The sequence below is a fragment of the Macaca mulatta genome, chromosome 4 (genome assembly GCF_049350105.2).
Source record: "Macaca mulatta isolate MMU2019108-1 chromosome 4, T2T-MMU8v2.0, whole genome shotgun sequence".
Lineage (NCBI taxonomy): Eukaryota > Metazoa > Chordata > Mammalia > Primates > Cercopithecidae > Macaca > Macaca mulatta.
In genome coordinates, this window is record NC_133409.1 from 161011645 (window position 1) to 161028642 (window position 16998).

Here is a 16998-nt window from a genome sequence, read left to right on the forward strand (position 1 = left end):
CAGTTGCATGCTAGATAACAAGAGACTATTTTCATTTTAAATACATCCTGATAAAGCTTTATGGCACTACTTCATTACATTTTAAAATAAATGTGTAACAACTAACAAAATAACCATACCCATACTGTCGCCAACAAAGTGCACATGTGGTTTCCAGAGGGAAACAAAATGAGACTCAAGACCATAGCATTTGTAGTGGTTCCTAAGCATGGAGAGAGGAACTGAGCTGTAAGCTGTTCTCTCTTTCTCTCTCTCTTCAGCTATCTGCTCTTGGACAAATCTTCAACTTCCTGAAACATAAGCGTAATAATACTGACATTACCTCATTGTGTTATGGTAAGGAACAGATGAGAGGGCGTATGGGAAAGCATTCTGTACACCGTAAGATGCTCCAAACACATACATTACAAATGAGAACACTATACATCTGCAAGTTAAAAAGAGAGAAAGACACACTAGTGTGGCTGATTGGAAATGTATTCATTATAATACAGATGTGCAAAAAATAATTTTTTTTTTAAAACTGCGTTTTCCGGCCGGGCGCGGTGGCTCAAGCCTGTAATCCCAGCACTTTGGGAGGCCGAGACGGGCGGATCACTAGGTCAGGAGATCGAGACCATCCTGGCGAACACGGTGACACCCCGTCTCTACTAAAAAATACAAAAAACTAGCCGGGCGAGGCGGCGGGCGCCTGTAGTCCCAGCTACTCGGGAGGCTGAGGCAGGAGAATGGCGTAAACCCGGGGGGCGGAGCTTGCAGTGAGCTGAGATCCGGCCACTGCACTCCAGCCCGGGCGACAGAGCCAGACTCCGTCTCAAAAAAAAAAAAAAAAAAAAAAAAAACTGCGTTTTCCATCACATCACGGACTTCACGTTGCTCACAAGTCTCCATTCTCCCTTGGTGATAAAAATGCAAAACAAAACAAACATTTTAATCTGGTTCATTTGGTATCACTCGGGTTCTCTGAAAAATAGTCAATTTGGGGCAGATTTTCAGTCTTTCGTGTTGTTTTCTCTCTTCCCCCTCCTTCTGGCATGCTAGCACCTCCTCAGAGGAAGTGTAAGTAACGCTGTGGTGGCAACAGAACATCTGCTGTCATTACTGCCCTTCTTGGGTGGGCTGCTAAAGTCTGAGTCAGGCATGGCTAATCTTGCCTGGTCGCTGGTGGTTACTGGCTTCTAACTTAACTGTAACTGTTTCTGATGTGCCTGGGATGGTCCTCTGGTCATAGGCACCAAACAATGCCTGCTTCTGGCCATCTCCCCCAACTGACTAGACTCCTCATCTCAGCTCTATCTGACACTCAGACTCAGCTGTGACCCCAGCTTGGAGAGGGGCACCCTGTAATCTCTGCCACCAATTTCCTTGCTTTGAGCTACTGGGACCCGGCAAGGTGTGCTGATGCCTACTTATAAGGTCACGACATCTGTCCCTCCAGAACATCTGGCTCAATTTTAAGACATGAGGTACCTGGAAAAGACGTGAGTAGAATGGCCTTTTCTTCAACAGGCCACTTTTCAACTCTACTACCTGAAGCAGAGTGGTTTGGAGATCCTCAAAAGGCACTCCCCCAGGGTTCCAGAGGATCAGGGAGATACGGCCTCCTCTGCCTCTCCCTCCTCAGCCTTCCCAAGTGTTTTGTGTTGTTTTTAATCCCTTTGTTCCTGATCCCCATCCTCAATCTCTCCTCAAGCATCACTTTGCCCCACTGGAAGGGTCCTCCTTTCCTATGTGGTTACATCTCACTTTACATAAGATCCTGTCTCAGATCCTCAGGGTTTTTTCTTCATATTTAAATGTAAGCTTTAGAATTTTCAACAAATCCTGGTTTTTATAAGAACTTCTCTGACAGCTGCCAGGGCACATGTGTTTTGGAATGTAGGCTGTCCCTGCCCTACTCCTAAAGCTACAGAAGCTCTCAATCCCTCATCCATGAGCATGGCACCTGCAGAGCAAGCTTTACAGGGATTTTTTTTTTTAAGCATCAGGAAATGTTTCAAAATTGTATCCTTACTATATTAGCTAGGCAGTTTAGGATTATGGGAGATTTTCAAGAGTTTCCTGAATAAAGAAAGAAAGAAATATAACTGAAATAACACTTACATGGGGTAGATATTATTAGCCCATTTTACAGATGAAGAAAGGAAGGCTCTAGGAGGTGACACCAACATTTAAACTCAGGTATTGATATTATCATTCCAGTGTTCTTTTCATTACGAATATCATAGTTCTTTGACAGTCTCAGTAAATACAAAAAAAGAAATATAAATTCCTGTCACTTACCTAAGCAAAAAAAATAATGATTTTGGTAAAGATAACAAAATAGAGAGATCCTGATGTTTCATTAAACTTCATTCACCATTTTCTTCATTCAACTACCCTTTATTGAATACTTCTGCTATAAGAAACTGTGAAATTTAAAATCTGGAAATTTAAAATTTGTCCCTGCTTTTAATGAAATCACAGTATGGGGGTGGGGGAAGACAGACAAATGTAATTACAATACACCAGGCAAGTTAAGTGCTGTATGATTTTTATTATCATAGGGCTTTCAGGCTTTCCAAATCAATTTTTTCCATGCTTCCAATGGTTACTAAGAGTACACAGTAACTCTACAAGTAGGAATTTCATTACACATGTTAGGATGTGAAGAATTACTTAGTTGAAAATATTTGTATCAATAAATCTGCAAATCACCAAGGGAAAGATAGAAATATAGGGTATATAGTGACATGGAAGTGATGAGGGCCACCCACCCCAGCTCCCTACCCATGTATCACTGGTCATTTTCTTTTTCAACAATCTCAGTGCCCTACAAACTGTACCTCTCTGGAGCAGCCACAGTTAGCCCCATTTGTTCCCATAGCAGTGTTAGAGGAATCATCAGCACTTCACATCTGTACCCAGCAGTAATGACTCACTGACCTGAGCTAACCAGAAATAAAATGCAGGCTGGGCGCAGTGGCTCACGCCTGTAATCTCAGCACTTTGGGAGGCCAAGGGGGGCAGATCACTTGAGGTCAGGAGTTAGAGACCAGACTGGCGAACATGGTGAAACCTCGTCTCTACTAAAAACACAAAAATTATCCAGGCATGGTGGTGGGCGCCTGTAGTCTAGTGAGGCAGGAGAATCGCTTGAACCCAGGAGGTGGAGGTTGCAGTGAGCTGAGATTGCGCCACTGTACTCCAGCCTGGGCGACCGAGTGAGAATCCGTCTCAAAAACAAAAAAAGAAATGCAAAGGCGTGTGTTTGTGTGTGTGTGTGTATACATGCACACGCCTGTGTCAGAGACCTTTGGATATAAATACATATATGTATCCATACATATATATAAATATACATACATATATACACACATATATATAAAGATGTATAACTTTACTCATAATCCTTATACATCTGTATTAGGTGAAAGATAAGATGTCCAATTAAATGATACTTTAACTGGTTTATTCTCTGCATGTTTTAATCATTGAAATACATTCTCTATAGTGTGCTTCTCTGTCTTTTTCACTCAACACATACACACACACACACACACACACAGCATTAAAATAAATTCGGTATTCACTTCATTGAAATATTTGCCTCAAACATTTCCCAGATATCTCCCAGTGATCTGAGAAGAGTTACAGAGCGACTACCTCCAGAAGTAAGTTATGACTTTGCGATAGTATTTAGGTGTCTGGTTGTATGAAAGTTTTATGAAAATGGAAAAAAAATTTGATAGTTAAAGAGTGACTACAGTCTTCAAATACTAAGTGTGGTGAAAGGGAAAAATAATATAAATGTGTTTAACTCTATTCCTCCAAATTCTGAAACTCAAACACCTGCCCTGAAACATTAATGTCTTTGACTTAAAAACGAGACTTAATAAGCTGCCACGACTCAAATTAATAATTAAAAAGAAAAAAAATACAATTACTGTCTAAATAACAAATAGTCTAGAAGTATAGTATTAAACAAAATAAAACCCACAGCCATCTGACCTATTTGGGGAGTAGGGAGTATTTACATATCCACTATGGAATCATATGTATGCTAATTACATGCTAACGTAAACATGAAAAAATATTATATGGAAATTGCAAGTTGAAGAACCACCAAAAACATACAAAGGCAAAAAAAAAAAAAAAAATAGGTCTGCCTGAAAACAGTTTCTGCCATCTTGCTTATTCATGTGTAAATGTTCAATATGCTCAAGGCTTTGACATCTCTATTCATTTTGGGATTTGAATCAGCTATAAATATATAACCTCTAATTATAGGGTTGATTTGTCAAAAATTCTGAAATTCTTTTATGTATCAGGCCAATTTTATAAAAATATATATATATTCATGCTTCCCATTTTGAGTGATAACTTTCCGGGAAATTGAGAGCCCCCTTAATAAAGAGTACATGTTGGTTAATTGGCTCATTTGCCTCACCATTCACACCTAGAACTGTATTCTTCACAGTACAGATAACATTTTTAATCTTCCTTTTTTTTTTGCAACTGTGCTCCCAAAAATGCTTGACACGAGCATTCTATAAATCTCTAGTTTATGGAAAGCAAAGAGAAGCCTCGTTCTCCCATTCATTCTCTATTGTACAATCAGATCTCTGTACGCAAAATCTCAGCAAAAATAAGACCCCCCAGTGGGTTAAACAGCACAAGTGCCAAGCCTTTCCTCCAGATTTTTGTGCCCTCCAGCAATAAACTGGCTGTTGCATCTGGCAAACATATGCAGAAAACTAGGCCAAATATGGTTGACAAATGTGGCCAAGTTCTTTCCTGTGACCCACTGTGACAGTTAACCTAAAGTTCCCAATGTCAACTCAATTTCTAAATGTAAACTTTTAATTTTTTCCTTAATATGTGATAATATTTAAGATATTGGTATAAATAAAACCATCTCCTGTTTGGAGTAAAAACCAATGCATTTTTTCAAAATAACAAAGGTACTACACTTGTATCAATGGAGAGAGTGAATATTGAGAATAAGATGGATACGATGGGACTGGAGCTGATGATATCATCTCAAGTTTTAGAAGCATAAGGAAAGGATGTTCCCAGTGCTTCTGCCGGGTGCAATGCCTTCTAGGCTGCCCATAGTAATTGGCCATCAAACTAAATCTCTCAAGTCAGCTGAAACTTCATGGCTGTAGTTGAAATTCCAGGACTTCTGGAGGTTCGACTAATTGTCACACACAGGATTAAATCATTTAAAATAGCCATGTGCTTTAAAATATTGATAATAAATCTAAACAAATGTATCCTCTTTTCCCATACCTTTGACATTCTGAGGCATCCACCGTTCTAGACAATGGTGATAAAGACATGAAGGTCTTCACGGTCCTTGCCTCCAAAGCTATCAACTCCGAAGGTATCGCCTACAACAGTAGAAAGCCTAAAACCTGTGCTAACTAGAGTTTCAACTTTGTTCTTTAGGCTGTGTTTTTCAAGTCATTTTCTTTATTATGTCAAGTAATATGGAATGATTGAGTTATTGTATCTATTACATGTTACCAGATTAGAGTGACAGTTTATTGCAGCATTACCAAAAAGCTGTATTCTGACAGAATGCATATCAACACACAGCAGCAAAGATGAAATAACTTTTTCCTGGCTAGCTCACTCAAAAAAATTTACACAAGAAGTATGTGAAATTCACATGTGTCTTTAAGTATAGATAAAAACTTAGCTCACATAAGGAATATACTGAAATTGAGCAAATTAGATATCTCTTAAAATAATACTATAAGAAGCTAAAAAAAAATAAAAAAGTAAGGGTGTTTGTACGCTCAGAAAACTGCCACAAAACATACCCCAGATAAATCAACAAACCTCCTTATGCCTATACTCTATTTTATAAACTATTACCAACTACATTGTACTCAATTTACTCTTCTTTCTTGTGAGGACAAACTTTCTCATCCTACTGGCTTTGTCACCCTGTCTCATAAGCAAGCCCAAAACACTTTTATCTTTTTTCTTTTTTTGAGATGGGGTCTTGCTGTGTTGCCCAGGCTGGAGTGCAGTGGTATGATCTCGACTCACTGCAATCTCTGCCTCCCAGATTCAAGTAATTCTCCTACCTCAGTCTCCCGAGTAGCTGAGACTACAGGCGCATCACCACACCCAGCTAAGTTTTGCATTTTTAGTAGAGATGGGGTTTCACCATGTTGGCCAAGCTAGTCTTGAACTCCTGACCTCAGGTGATCCACCCTCCTCAGCCTCCCAAAGTGCTGGGATTGCAGGAGTGAGCCATCACACCCGGCCCACTTTTATTTTTAAAAACCACTCCTCTTTGCATGTCACTCCATACCTATGCTCCATCTCCTCGTCCTGTCCAAACTTTTGGTGAAAGTGGGCTATTTTTACTAATTCATCTTCATCACTCTATATTCATTTCTGAATCCAGTGAATTCTGGTTCCAATCTTCACAATTATAGTAAAACGGCTTACTGTTAAAACTTAAACAAAATCCCCTACATTGCTAAATCCAATGAACACTTTTCCTTTCTCACCTGTTTCAACAGCTCTGCTAAATTTGATCTTGTCAATTGCATCCTCTTTCCTAAAACCACATGGTCTATTGGCCACTTCTGTTCATTCCAGGAGAGTCACTCTTCTGATTTGCCTCATTGCCTCCAAGTCCCTACTCTCTTGCCTCTGCAATATTGCATGGTGGTTATGGGGACTTTGGCACCAGACTATCTGGGTTCAAATCTGTTTTTCCATTTACTGGCTGTGGGACTTTGGGTAACCCATTTAATTCCCTGTTCTTAGTTTTCCATTTGTAACCTGGTATATCATCCTGGTATAGCCACTTGTCACTCGTTGGCTAGGTGATGTGTGTAGGAGATGTTCTCTGTTGCAATGATTAACTGGGCAGACAGTGAGTCCTGGGTCTTGAAGGTAGGGCTTTCCTTTGGTTTCTGCTTCTCCCCCATCTACAGGTCTGGGCCTAAGATGTGTTCCTGCCTCATCCCAGGGGAACAGAGATTTTTCTGTACCTCCCTTCAGCTGCAGTAAGTTTTTGCCAGTTCCCTAAGGACAACAGGGTTTGTTGTTCTTCCCCATGAAGTTTAAGGCTTTTATTCCGTAGGAGAGAGAGGGGAAAGTGATAGAGGTGGGTCTTTATGCCCTCCCCTGAACACCCTCTCAGGCCTGCACAAGGGAATTTTTTTTTTTTTTGACTCTTGCCCTATCCTTTTTATGCATATCCTGAACATCAGTGAAGAAGAACCTGCCAAGAAGTGCAAATCTCCTTTGTGTCTGCAGTCCCCAGGGGTTTTAGTTGCTTTAACTAGCTCAATCTTGGCCTTTATCAATTTGTTAAACATTTTAGTGGAATTCTTCTTACCAGTGTCCTAGGCATCTGCTCCAGATAAGGGGCTAGCCCCTTATCTCTCCTGAGAGACACTTGTCCGTCCTTGGATTTTAAGTTTTAGTTGGTTTCTCTGAGACCTCAGTTCTCTCATAGGTTCAAGAACAGCATATATTTGCAAAATTTCTGCTATTTTGTTGTTCTTGTAAGGGTGGAAATATTCTTTTTTCAGCTTTCTACATCCTAATTGGATGCCCCAAATCTTGATTTTTCAACCAAAGCCCCAAAGTACTTCTGTATCCTAGATTACAGATCTTAACATAAACATAAGACAATAAACCTTTTGAAGGAAAACATAAAAGAGTATCTTTATGATCTTGGGAAAGACAAACATCTTAGCATAAGAAAACATTAAAAATAATAGAAAAAACATATAAATGGATTTCACCAAAATTAAAACATTTGATCTTCGAAAGACACCATAAGGAAGCCAGGCACAGTGGCTCATGCCGGTAATTCCAGCACTTTGGGAGGCCGAGACGGGCGGATCACTTGAGGTCAGGAGTTCAAGAGCAGTCTGGCCAATGTGGTGAAACCTCGTCTCTACAAAAAAAATTAGCCAGGTGTGGTGGCACACACCTGTAGTCCCAGCTTCTCGGGAGGCTGAGGTGGGAAAACTGCTTCAACCCGGGAGGCAGAGGTTGCAGTGAGCCAAGATCATGCCACTGTACTCCAGCCTGGGTGACAGATCAAGACTCTGTCTCAAAAAAAAAAAAGAAAGAAAAGAAAAGAAAGACACCATACGGAAAATAAGTGGTTAATGCTACCAACTAGGAGAAAATATTCACAGTATATATATCCGACAAAGGACTTCTAACTCCTACAACTCAATAAAAAAGACAATGCAATTTAAAATACGGGCAAAAGACCTGAACAGGCACTTCACAAAGAAATCTTTATGAATAACCAAAAAGCACATGAAATAGTGTTCACCATCATTAGTCATTATGGAAATGCAAATCAAAACCACATGAGAAACCACCCTACACCCACTCACATGGCTGAAATTTAACAGATTGATGACGCCAAATGTCGAAGAGGATATGAAAAAACAGAACTCTCCTACATTGCTGGTGGGAGAGTAAATGGTAAAACCTCTTTAGTAACCGGTATGGAACTTTCTTATAAAGTTAACCACCTACCCTTTGGTATTTACCCCAAAGAAATGTAGGTACAGACGCACAAAAAATGTGGTATAAAAAGGTTCCTAACAGCTTTATTTACAATGGACAAACACCAGAAGAAATCCAAATATTCTTCATCAGGTGAATGGATAAACAAATTGTGGTATATCCAGACAACAGGACACAATAAAAAGGAATGATCACAATAGAGCAATAACATGGTTACATACCAAAACCCACAAGAGGAGCAAAGGAATCCATCCACAACAGAGTGTATACTCTGTGATTCCAGAACAGGCTAAAGTCATCTATGAAGAAAGAATCAGAACAGTGTTCCCCTTGGGGGCAATGGGGGAGAAAAGTGCAGGAGCAATCTTTATGTTTTATAATATTTATATCTTTATATTTTATAATCTTTATATTTTATAGAAATGTTCTATATAGGCTGGGCGCAGTGGTGCACGCCTGTAATTCCAACACTGTTGGAGGCTAAGGCAGGAGGATCGATTGAGCCCAGTTCAAGACCAGCCTAGACAACATGGGGATACCCTGTCTCTACAAAAAATACAAAAATTAGCCAGGTGTGGTGACACTCAGGAGGCTGAGGTGAGAGATTGAGGCTACAGTGAGCCATGATTATGTAACTGCATACCAGCCTGGGTGACAGAGTGAGACCCTGTCTCACAAAAAAAAAAAAAAAAAAAAAATGAAAGAAAGAAAGAGAAAAGAAATGTTCTATATATTGATGGAGGTACAGGTTATATCAATGTGAGTGTGTATATATATATCTCTCTGCATGCTTAAGATTTGTGCGATTCACAACCTGTCAATCTGTAAATATATACACACACACACACACACACACACATATGGGCTGGCTCTGACCAGCCTACATCAAATTTCACCTTCCTCTCCCTCATTTTCTGACATGTTAGCCTTATTCTTTGTCATAGCACTTATTTAGATCTGATGTTCTAGTATTTGCTCTTCTATTTACAGCCTGCCTTATCAGAATGTAAGCTTCTTGAAGGTGAAGACGTTTTTTCTTATTTGCTATTCTATATCCAATAGCAATGAGTATGAATAAAAGGCAATAATTAATATAACTGGATGCTGAGCTTTGATTTGTTTTCTTGGTTATTCAGGTTTCTTCTTTGCTTGCCTAATGGGAGGTTTAAAAGATCGTAAGAGACAAAGTGGAGTAAAACTCTTTGTAATCCATAAGTACTATGTAATCTAAAGGATGATTAAACACAAGAAATTAGCTATTTATAGAAGACGTTCAGTGTGAGATAGCTTCAACATGTATGTAGCACAGCTCATTGTGGTTGTAATCTAAGAACTGCCACCCCAAAGCAAGAACAAGACTACAGGGAAGCAGATAGCGTACTGGTAAAGCAAAGCTTCTATTTAACTGGCTAAGTCACAGACATTGCTTAATTTCCTCAAGTTCATGACTTTCCCTTAACTCCATGGCTAATGGAAATTCATTCAAGAGAGCTTTCTGGGATTACAGTATTACAGCAGTATCAGTCAGATGGAGAATTTCAAGCTAGCCTCTGTTCAAGCATTTACAGATTTATAACTAATTAGATCCTGTCCACACCTCACCTGAAATCATGTTAGCAAGATCCAAGTTAAAGTACATTAGTAGCTAGCAGGGGTGTAACACAGTCCTTTAGGCCATCCTGAGTAGCACTGTAATAAGATTTTTTTTTTTCCATTTCAAGATTCCTTTAAAAGGAAAGAGTAAATGAGTTGGTCTCAAGGAAGCCACAGATATAATGCCAAGATTCCAAAATACAAGCACCTTGGTCACCTGTCAGATATATATAAATTGAACAATAATTACAAACATAAGCAGACAAATGCATACACACACTATCTTACCTGAGGATAGAAGCACAGTTTTACAATTGTTAAATATATTCAATTATGAAAGAAGAAAACTGAAGAGATAAAAGAATACCTGATGGAATATGGAATAAAATCTATATTCATTTTATAATGTGGGGGTTACTCAAGGTTTAAGTAAACAATTGTCTAGCCATCTGTTATAATCTAGATTTTAAAGTGCCTTGTGGTGGTCAACACTGCAGATATCTAAATCAAATTAAGAGAATATCTGGAGCGAATGAAAACATAATTTATTTGAGTATAACAATCCAATGTTGTTCATATAATTTGAACAACATTGAGCAGCATAATTCATTACAAATATGTAAGAGCAACCTCTGAGTCCCAGAATACAAGAAAATATTCAGATGTGGACAATTCATATTAATACACTGTCTAATAATGTCATCATGTACCTATCGTATGAACAGAAATACTATTAACCATCAGGACATAATATTTTGATTTAGTTCAGAGGACAAGAAAGAAATGGAGTATTCTAAACATCTCTACAACTCATCTCTAGGTGAGAAGTTACTGATGGCCCTGGTAGAGAGTGGGACAGTTTTCTGTACTTATTGTGGACATTTATTTAGAGATCTGTGGGCACATATTCCTTACATAAACTCTCTTGTGTTATTCATCAAAATTGGGACTCAGCTCAGCTAAGGGAATGGTACAATATGATCTCTGTGGAGCTCTAAGTCTAAAGAAACTAAATAAATAAGAAAAAAACACAGAGCTCAGCGTCCACTCAGACTCATTATTGCCTTTTATTCACGGTCACTGCCAAGGCTTACCCTCCATTAGGAGACTTCACCCAGCCTCGTCTGTTTACTCCAATCAGGTTTCTACTGAAATGAAAAGAGTCACTTATAAAGCAGCAAATTCATGCACACATAAAAAAATAAATAAAAAAATAAAAAGAGTGTGCTGATAGTTCAGAATAAATTTTTTTAAAGACCTTCTTCTTTCCTTTTGAAAAGACCAGCAATCTCAGGAACTGTCTTTTAATGTGATGGCAGAAGCAGTCATAGTTACTGCATTCAAAATGTTATCAATAGTCAAAGTTTGAATCACGCAGTACCCTTAGGAATTCCAGAAGATGACAACTGTCCAACAATTAGACAAAAACACAAGCCACTGTCTATCTACCTCCACTTTTCACTCATGTCCTCATGTGATTTTGTATAGAAAGGAGAACTTTGGGGAAATTGTGTTGTTTTTAAAGTAGGTAAATACCTATAAGACACCTACCTGTTTCTAATTCTGTAACTTCTCTCCTGAGAATGAGCTGACTCTGGGGTCTTGGGGATCCTGCTCACAGTAGAAAGTACAATTCTACCAGGTTATCTGACACACTCACTCGGTGCTCCCACCCTTAATGTTAGTCATTAACATTAACTAGTCACAATGACAAATAGCTGGTCCAGCTTGGCATCAATTCAGACCCATGGCTGAGATGCCAGACACAGCACTGGAGACCACAAGCTGAGACGACAAACTGACAGTCTCTGACAGTTCGTGCCTGGGCCAAGATCTGAACCACGAGGCAGGGCAAAACTCCCATCTGCTGTCCATCTGCCGCTCTGCCCCTATCAAAAAAGGTTAGACCACGAGCCACAGACAGATGGGCATTGCAATGATCAATTAGAAGAAAAAACAGGGAATCTGAGACGATTAGAATGATGACCTTTGATCCAACATGGAAATCCCAGTAGTAATAAAAATCATGCATAATTCCAAGGTCTTTCAATTGTGTAAAACAGATATTGTACCTTTTCCCAATAATAAAAATAAGCAAAGTGATGTTTATATTCTATGCACTAAGTACACAGTGTACTAAGTACTATATACTCTTGAAGAAAAAATCAGTTAAAGATGTGTGTGTGTGTTGTCCTCACTTGAAGTTATTTTTTCTCAATGACACATCAGTAAATTTTAACAATGTTATTAAACGAATAAAACAGAAACCCTTTATAAGTTTCCAGTAGTGTGTATTTTCATCAGAAGCATACTTTACATGAATAGGAAACTAGGATAAGTCAGCTCATGTATTAAACAAAAGCCTTAAGACATAAAGGGAATAGTAAATTCTTGAGCTAAAGCTAAGTGTATGTTGTGTTTCCATAGCAAAAGCAACTTTTGCAAAGCAAATATATACCCTAGACAAAAGGCAGTTGTTCAGTTCATTCAACATATAATGTGTACCTACCATGTACCAGGCAAAGCGCTAGAAGTCAGGGATAAAAAGAAAAGACACAGATGGTCTTTGTCTCCAGGGAGCTTACAGTCTCATGGGGAGATGGGCGAATACACTGCTTATCATAGTATAGTAAAATAGTATGGTGGAGAAAGGATATGAGTCATGTGGCTGGCCCTTGAAGGGAGAAATGGTCACATCAGTTGTTTGGAAAAAGTGAGAATGTCATGTGTGTAGTGTTTTAATTTTCATATTATTTTTACAGATTTATAAAGTTTAATTTTTCCTTGCAGTTTACACAGGAGAATCAAATATGGATAATCCATATTTTAAATAAGGGAGAATAATCTTTCAAATAACGTTAGAATTTTTTAGTGTAACTTTTACCTTTTGGGACCGTTTTTTATAGCAAATTAGATTCTAAAAGTTGGCATGAAATAGAAATCCAAATAGGCAAATTTACATATCAATTTATAATAAATTTATTATCTCATGTAAAAAATGAGAACTGTCTCCACAAAAAGACATACAGACTGTCCTAAGTGACTTTATTCATGATAGCTCAAAAATGAAGGTGAGTCAAAAGTCCAGCAAGAGAAAAATGAACAATGAAACTGGGGAATATTGATACAATTGAATATTCTCCAACAATAGAAATGAAATAACATACAACACATGGATGAAAATACAACACATGCATGAATCTTGAAAACATTATGCAAGAGTGCACACTGTTTGCTGCCACATATATACATGCACCTGAGGAACAGGCAACTAATCTAAGTTGACAAAGGTGTGACTGACTCTAGTTGGAGGATGGGAGCTATTGAAAGGAAAAGGGTACAATAAACAATTTCAGGAATGACAGAAATGTTTTATATCTTGATCTGGGGAATATATGTAAAAAGTGTATGGACTTCATGTGAAAATTCATTGAATTTTATGTTTAAGATCTGGGCATTTTACCAAGCGCCAGTTATATCTCAATTGTGAAAACTATAAAATACTGAGGTCATGTGATACAATAAATTAGAGATTAATCAGGTAAGTATTTTTTAAAGTCTCGTGGTCATATAACATAATGTCTAAATAGCTCATCATTTCACAAATAATAACATTTATTCAGAGACTTGCTATTTCCATGCCCACCATTTCAAGAGGCAAGCAAGAATAATAAATGTTTGGAAAGTTTCCATTAGGATACTCTTTCATCTGAACTGCAATGTGCTTCTTATCTGAGCCATATTTAAATAATTTGATCCAATTCAGGGTCAGAAGGATATCATCAGCATATGGAAAATCTTACGGTTTATCATATGCCCCATACATCCTTTTTTTTTAAAAGAACAATTTAACTTCAATGTTACATAAAATGGCCTTGCTGCCCTCATTCTTTCATTTCCTTACAAGTCACTAATCACCATCAAAAAAGTAGAAACACATAACACAGGATTCACATTCGCCCTTGATTATTCTGAGGAAAAAAAGAAGAAAATGGTACTACATCCAAAATGTGCATCAAACACAGCAATTTATCCTTTGCTTTTTATATTGTAGCATTATGTAAACTTGACTTCATAAGGAAGTTGTCACTGACCACTATTTGCACTTACAACAAGAAACACTGTCACCAATGTTAATTTTAAACTTTATATTTAACTAAGTCTTAGACTTAAATCATCTCAAAGAATCAGTCATAGGGGCTTTAACAATATCTAAGAATTAGTTATGCATTAGAAAAATAATACCACTGTAATTTATATACAACTTGATTCTGAAGGCACCAAACACTTCAAATATACAATTGGTTTTATTTTTAACAACCCAGTGGAGGAGGAAAACACAGTGTTGTCTTTTACTCACTGACAATAATACTAAGTACACACAATAGGTGGAATGTGAAATCTAAAGTATCACAAGCAGCTATTTTATTAAATTAGGTGTGTGTAAGAGTCACAATTTAACAATCACTTTTGCCCTTCTCTACACAACTGACTCATGAAGACAGGACTTCATCTGTTACAATGGTTAGGTTAATTTTTTTTTTTTTTTTTTTTTTTTGAGACAGGGTCTTGTTCTGTCACCCATGTTGGAGTACAGTGGCACGATCACGGTTCACTGAAGTCTTGACCACCAGTGATCCTCCCATCTCAGTACTACCATACTACCATACTCAGTTACTACCCTCTGGAGTAGCTGGAACTACGGGTGCAAGCCACCACATCCAGCTAATTTTCAAATTTTTTTTTGTGGAGACAGGGTCTCACTACATTGCTCAGGCTGGTCTCAAACTCCGGGGATCAAGCAATCCTCCCACCTGGGCCTCTCAGAAGGCATGAGCTGCTGTGCCTGGCTTGGTTTGGTTAATTTTAAAAGACAGGTTCTATACCTTGACATATAATCAGTATTTTTTCTGGCAAAAAAAATTTAATAAACATTCTAGTTCAATCATGGTAGCCCTTTCCTCATTCTAATCACAGCTAAAAACTGAATAAAATACATTTAAGAAAACAACCACCTCTCAAAAGCAAGCAAACCATAGAAGAGAGTCGAAAGTTGGAAAAGTGACCTGCACAGTGATGAGTTTTCCACGTTGCTTCTTTCTTGTGCAGTATGATCTCAAGGGTAGACCTCAGTTGCAAAATGGTGAGGAAATGGCAGCTGCACAAGCAGATAAAACTCTGAGACCAATCCTGTTTCTCTGGCAAAAGAAACCAAAAAGAAAGTCTCCTGTGAGCCCGAGAGTTTAAGGAGAATCCCACAGATAAAAGAGAAAGTGAAGGGAATCCTTTAATTTGTGAAAGAACCTCACAAAACTATCAGCATAATTCTTGAACTAAGCTTCTATGAGACAGTCCCAAATAAAGACCGCAAATGCTTTGGAAGCCAAACAGAGATTTGAGCTGTCTGCACAAGTCTTATTCTAACCCCTGAACTGCATAGGCATAGGAGAGACACAAACCAATAAAGCAAGAATTTAAAAACGTAACTGAGATTTGAACTACCTCTCACAGAAGATGAGACACAACTTACAGTCTGAATTTAAGTGGCCTGATTGCTTGTTAAAATAAGCATATTAGGAATGTTCTAACAGACTGTATACAACAGAGATTCACAATATCCACACCACCCAAAATTACTCAGTAGACCAAAAAAAGACCAATTCTCATGACAAAAAAACCAAAAACTTATCAAGTTACCTGATGATCTAGCTAGTTTAAGACAGTTTAAGCAGCTCTTACAACTATGCGTTATAAGTAAAAACACTCTTCAAATGAATGAAAACATAAAAATTCTCAATAGACAATAAACTATAAAAAAATTAAATTGCTGGGAAGTGAAATATACAGTATAGTCACGTGTCACTTGATGGGGATACATTCTGAGAAATGTGTCATTAGGCAATATCATCATTGTGTGAACATCACAGAGTGTACTTACACAAACGTAGATGGCATAGTCTACTACACACCTGGGTTATATGGTAGATCCTATTGCTCCTATGTTACAAACCTGTACAGTATGTTACTATGCTGAATACTGTGGGCAGTTATAACACAATGTTATGTATTTGCATATCTAAACATAGAAAAGGTAATGTATTGCGCTGTGACATTACGATGGCTACGACATCACTAGGTGACAGAAATGTTTCAGCTCTGTTATAATCTTGAGACCACTGTCATATACACATTCTGTTGTTGACTGAAACATTGTAATGCAGCACATTACTGCATTTAAAATGAAAAACTCACTACATGATATGGTTTGGCTGTGTCCCTACCCAAATCTCATCTTGAATTGCAGCTCCCATGATTCCCATGTGTTGTGGGAGGGACCCAGTGGGAGATAATTGCATCATGGGGGTGGTTTCCCCCATACTGTTCTCTTGGTAGTGAATAAGTGTCATGAGATCTGGTGGTGTTATAAGGAGAAACCCCTTTTGCTTGGCTCTCATTCTCTCTGTTCCCTGCCGTCATGTAAGACGTGCTTTTTGCCTTCCACCATGATTGTGTGGCCTCCCCAATCATGTGAAACTTTGGGTCTATTAAACCTCTTTTTCTTTACAAATTACCCAGTCGCCAGTATGTCTTTATCAGCAGTATGAAAACGGACTAATACGCTAGGTGAACTTGAAAGCAGTATGAAAACAATGCAGAAAAAAAATCAGCAAATTTGTGTTAAAAGAAAAACTTTAGCCGAATTAAGTTTTACAGAGCTTAATTGAGCAAAGAACGATTTGCAAATTGGGCAGCATCCTGAGCCAAAGAAGGCACAGAGACTCCAGCATAGCCATGCAGTGGAAGAAGACTTATGTACAGGAAAAAGGAAAGTGACCTACGGAAAACAGAAGTGAGGTACAGAAGCAGCTGGATTGGTTACAGCTTGGCATCTGCCTT

General features: G+C 38.2%; 1 protein-coding gene across 18 annotated transcripts in view; it reads right to left on the minus strand.

Annotated features, from left to right (window-relative positions):
• Window positions 1-16998, minus strand: part of LOC106997839 (uncharacterized) — a 547605-nt gene that overhangs the window by 97535 nt on the left and 433072 nt on the right. For 12 of the 18 annotated variants that reach the window (XR_013417051.1, XR_013417050.1, XR_013417057.1 and 9 more), the window contains one exon: window positions 15168-15299. The exons of 4 other annotated variants lie outside the window; for them this stretch is intronic. Coding sequence is in view for 3 of the 14 variants with exons in the window: in XM_078001345.1 (XP_077857471.1) it covers window positions 15168-15299 (132 nt within the window). In the remaining 11 variants the exon portion in view is untranslated. Of the gene's footprint in view, window positions 1-13129; window positions 15300-16998 lie in introns of those variants that run through there. 2 more of the 18 variants (XR_013417048.1, XR_013417046.1) reach the window with 2 other exon arrangements.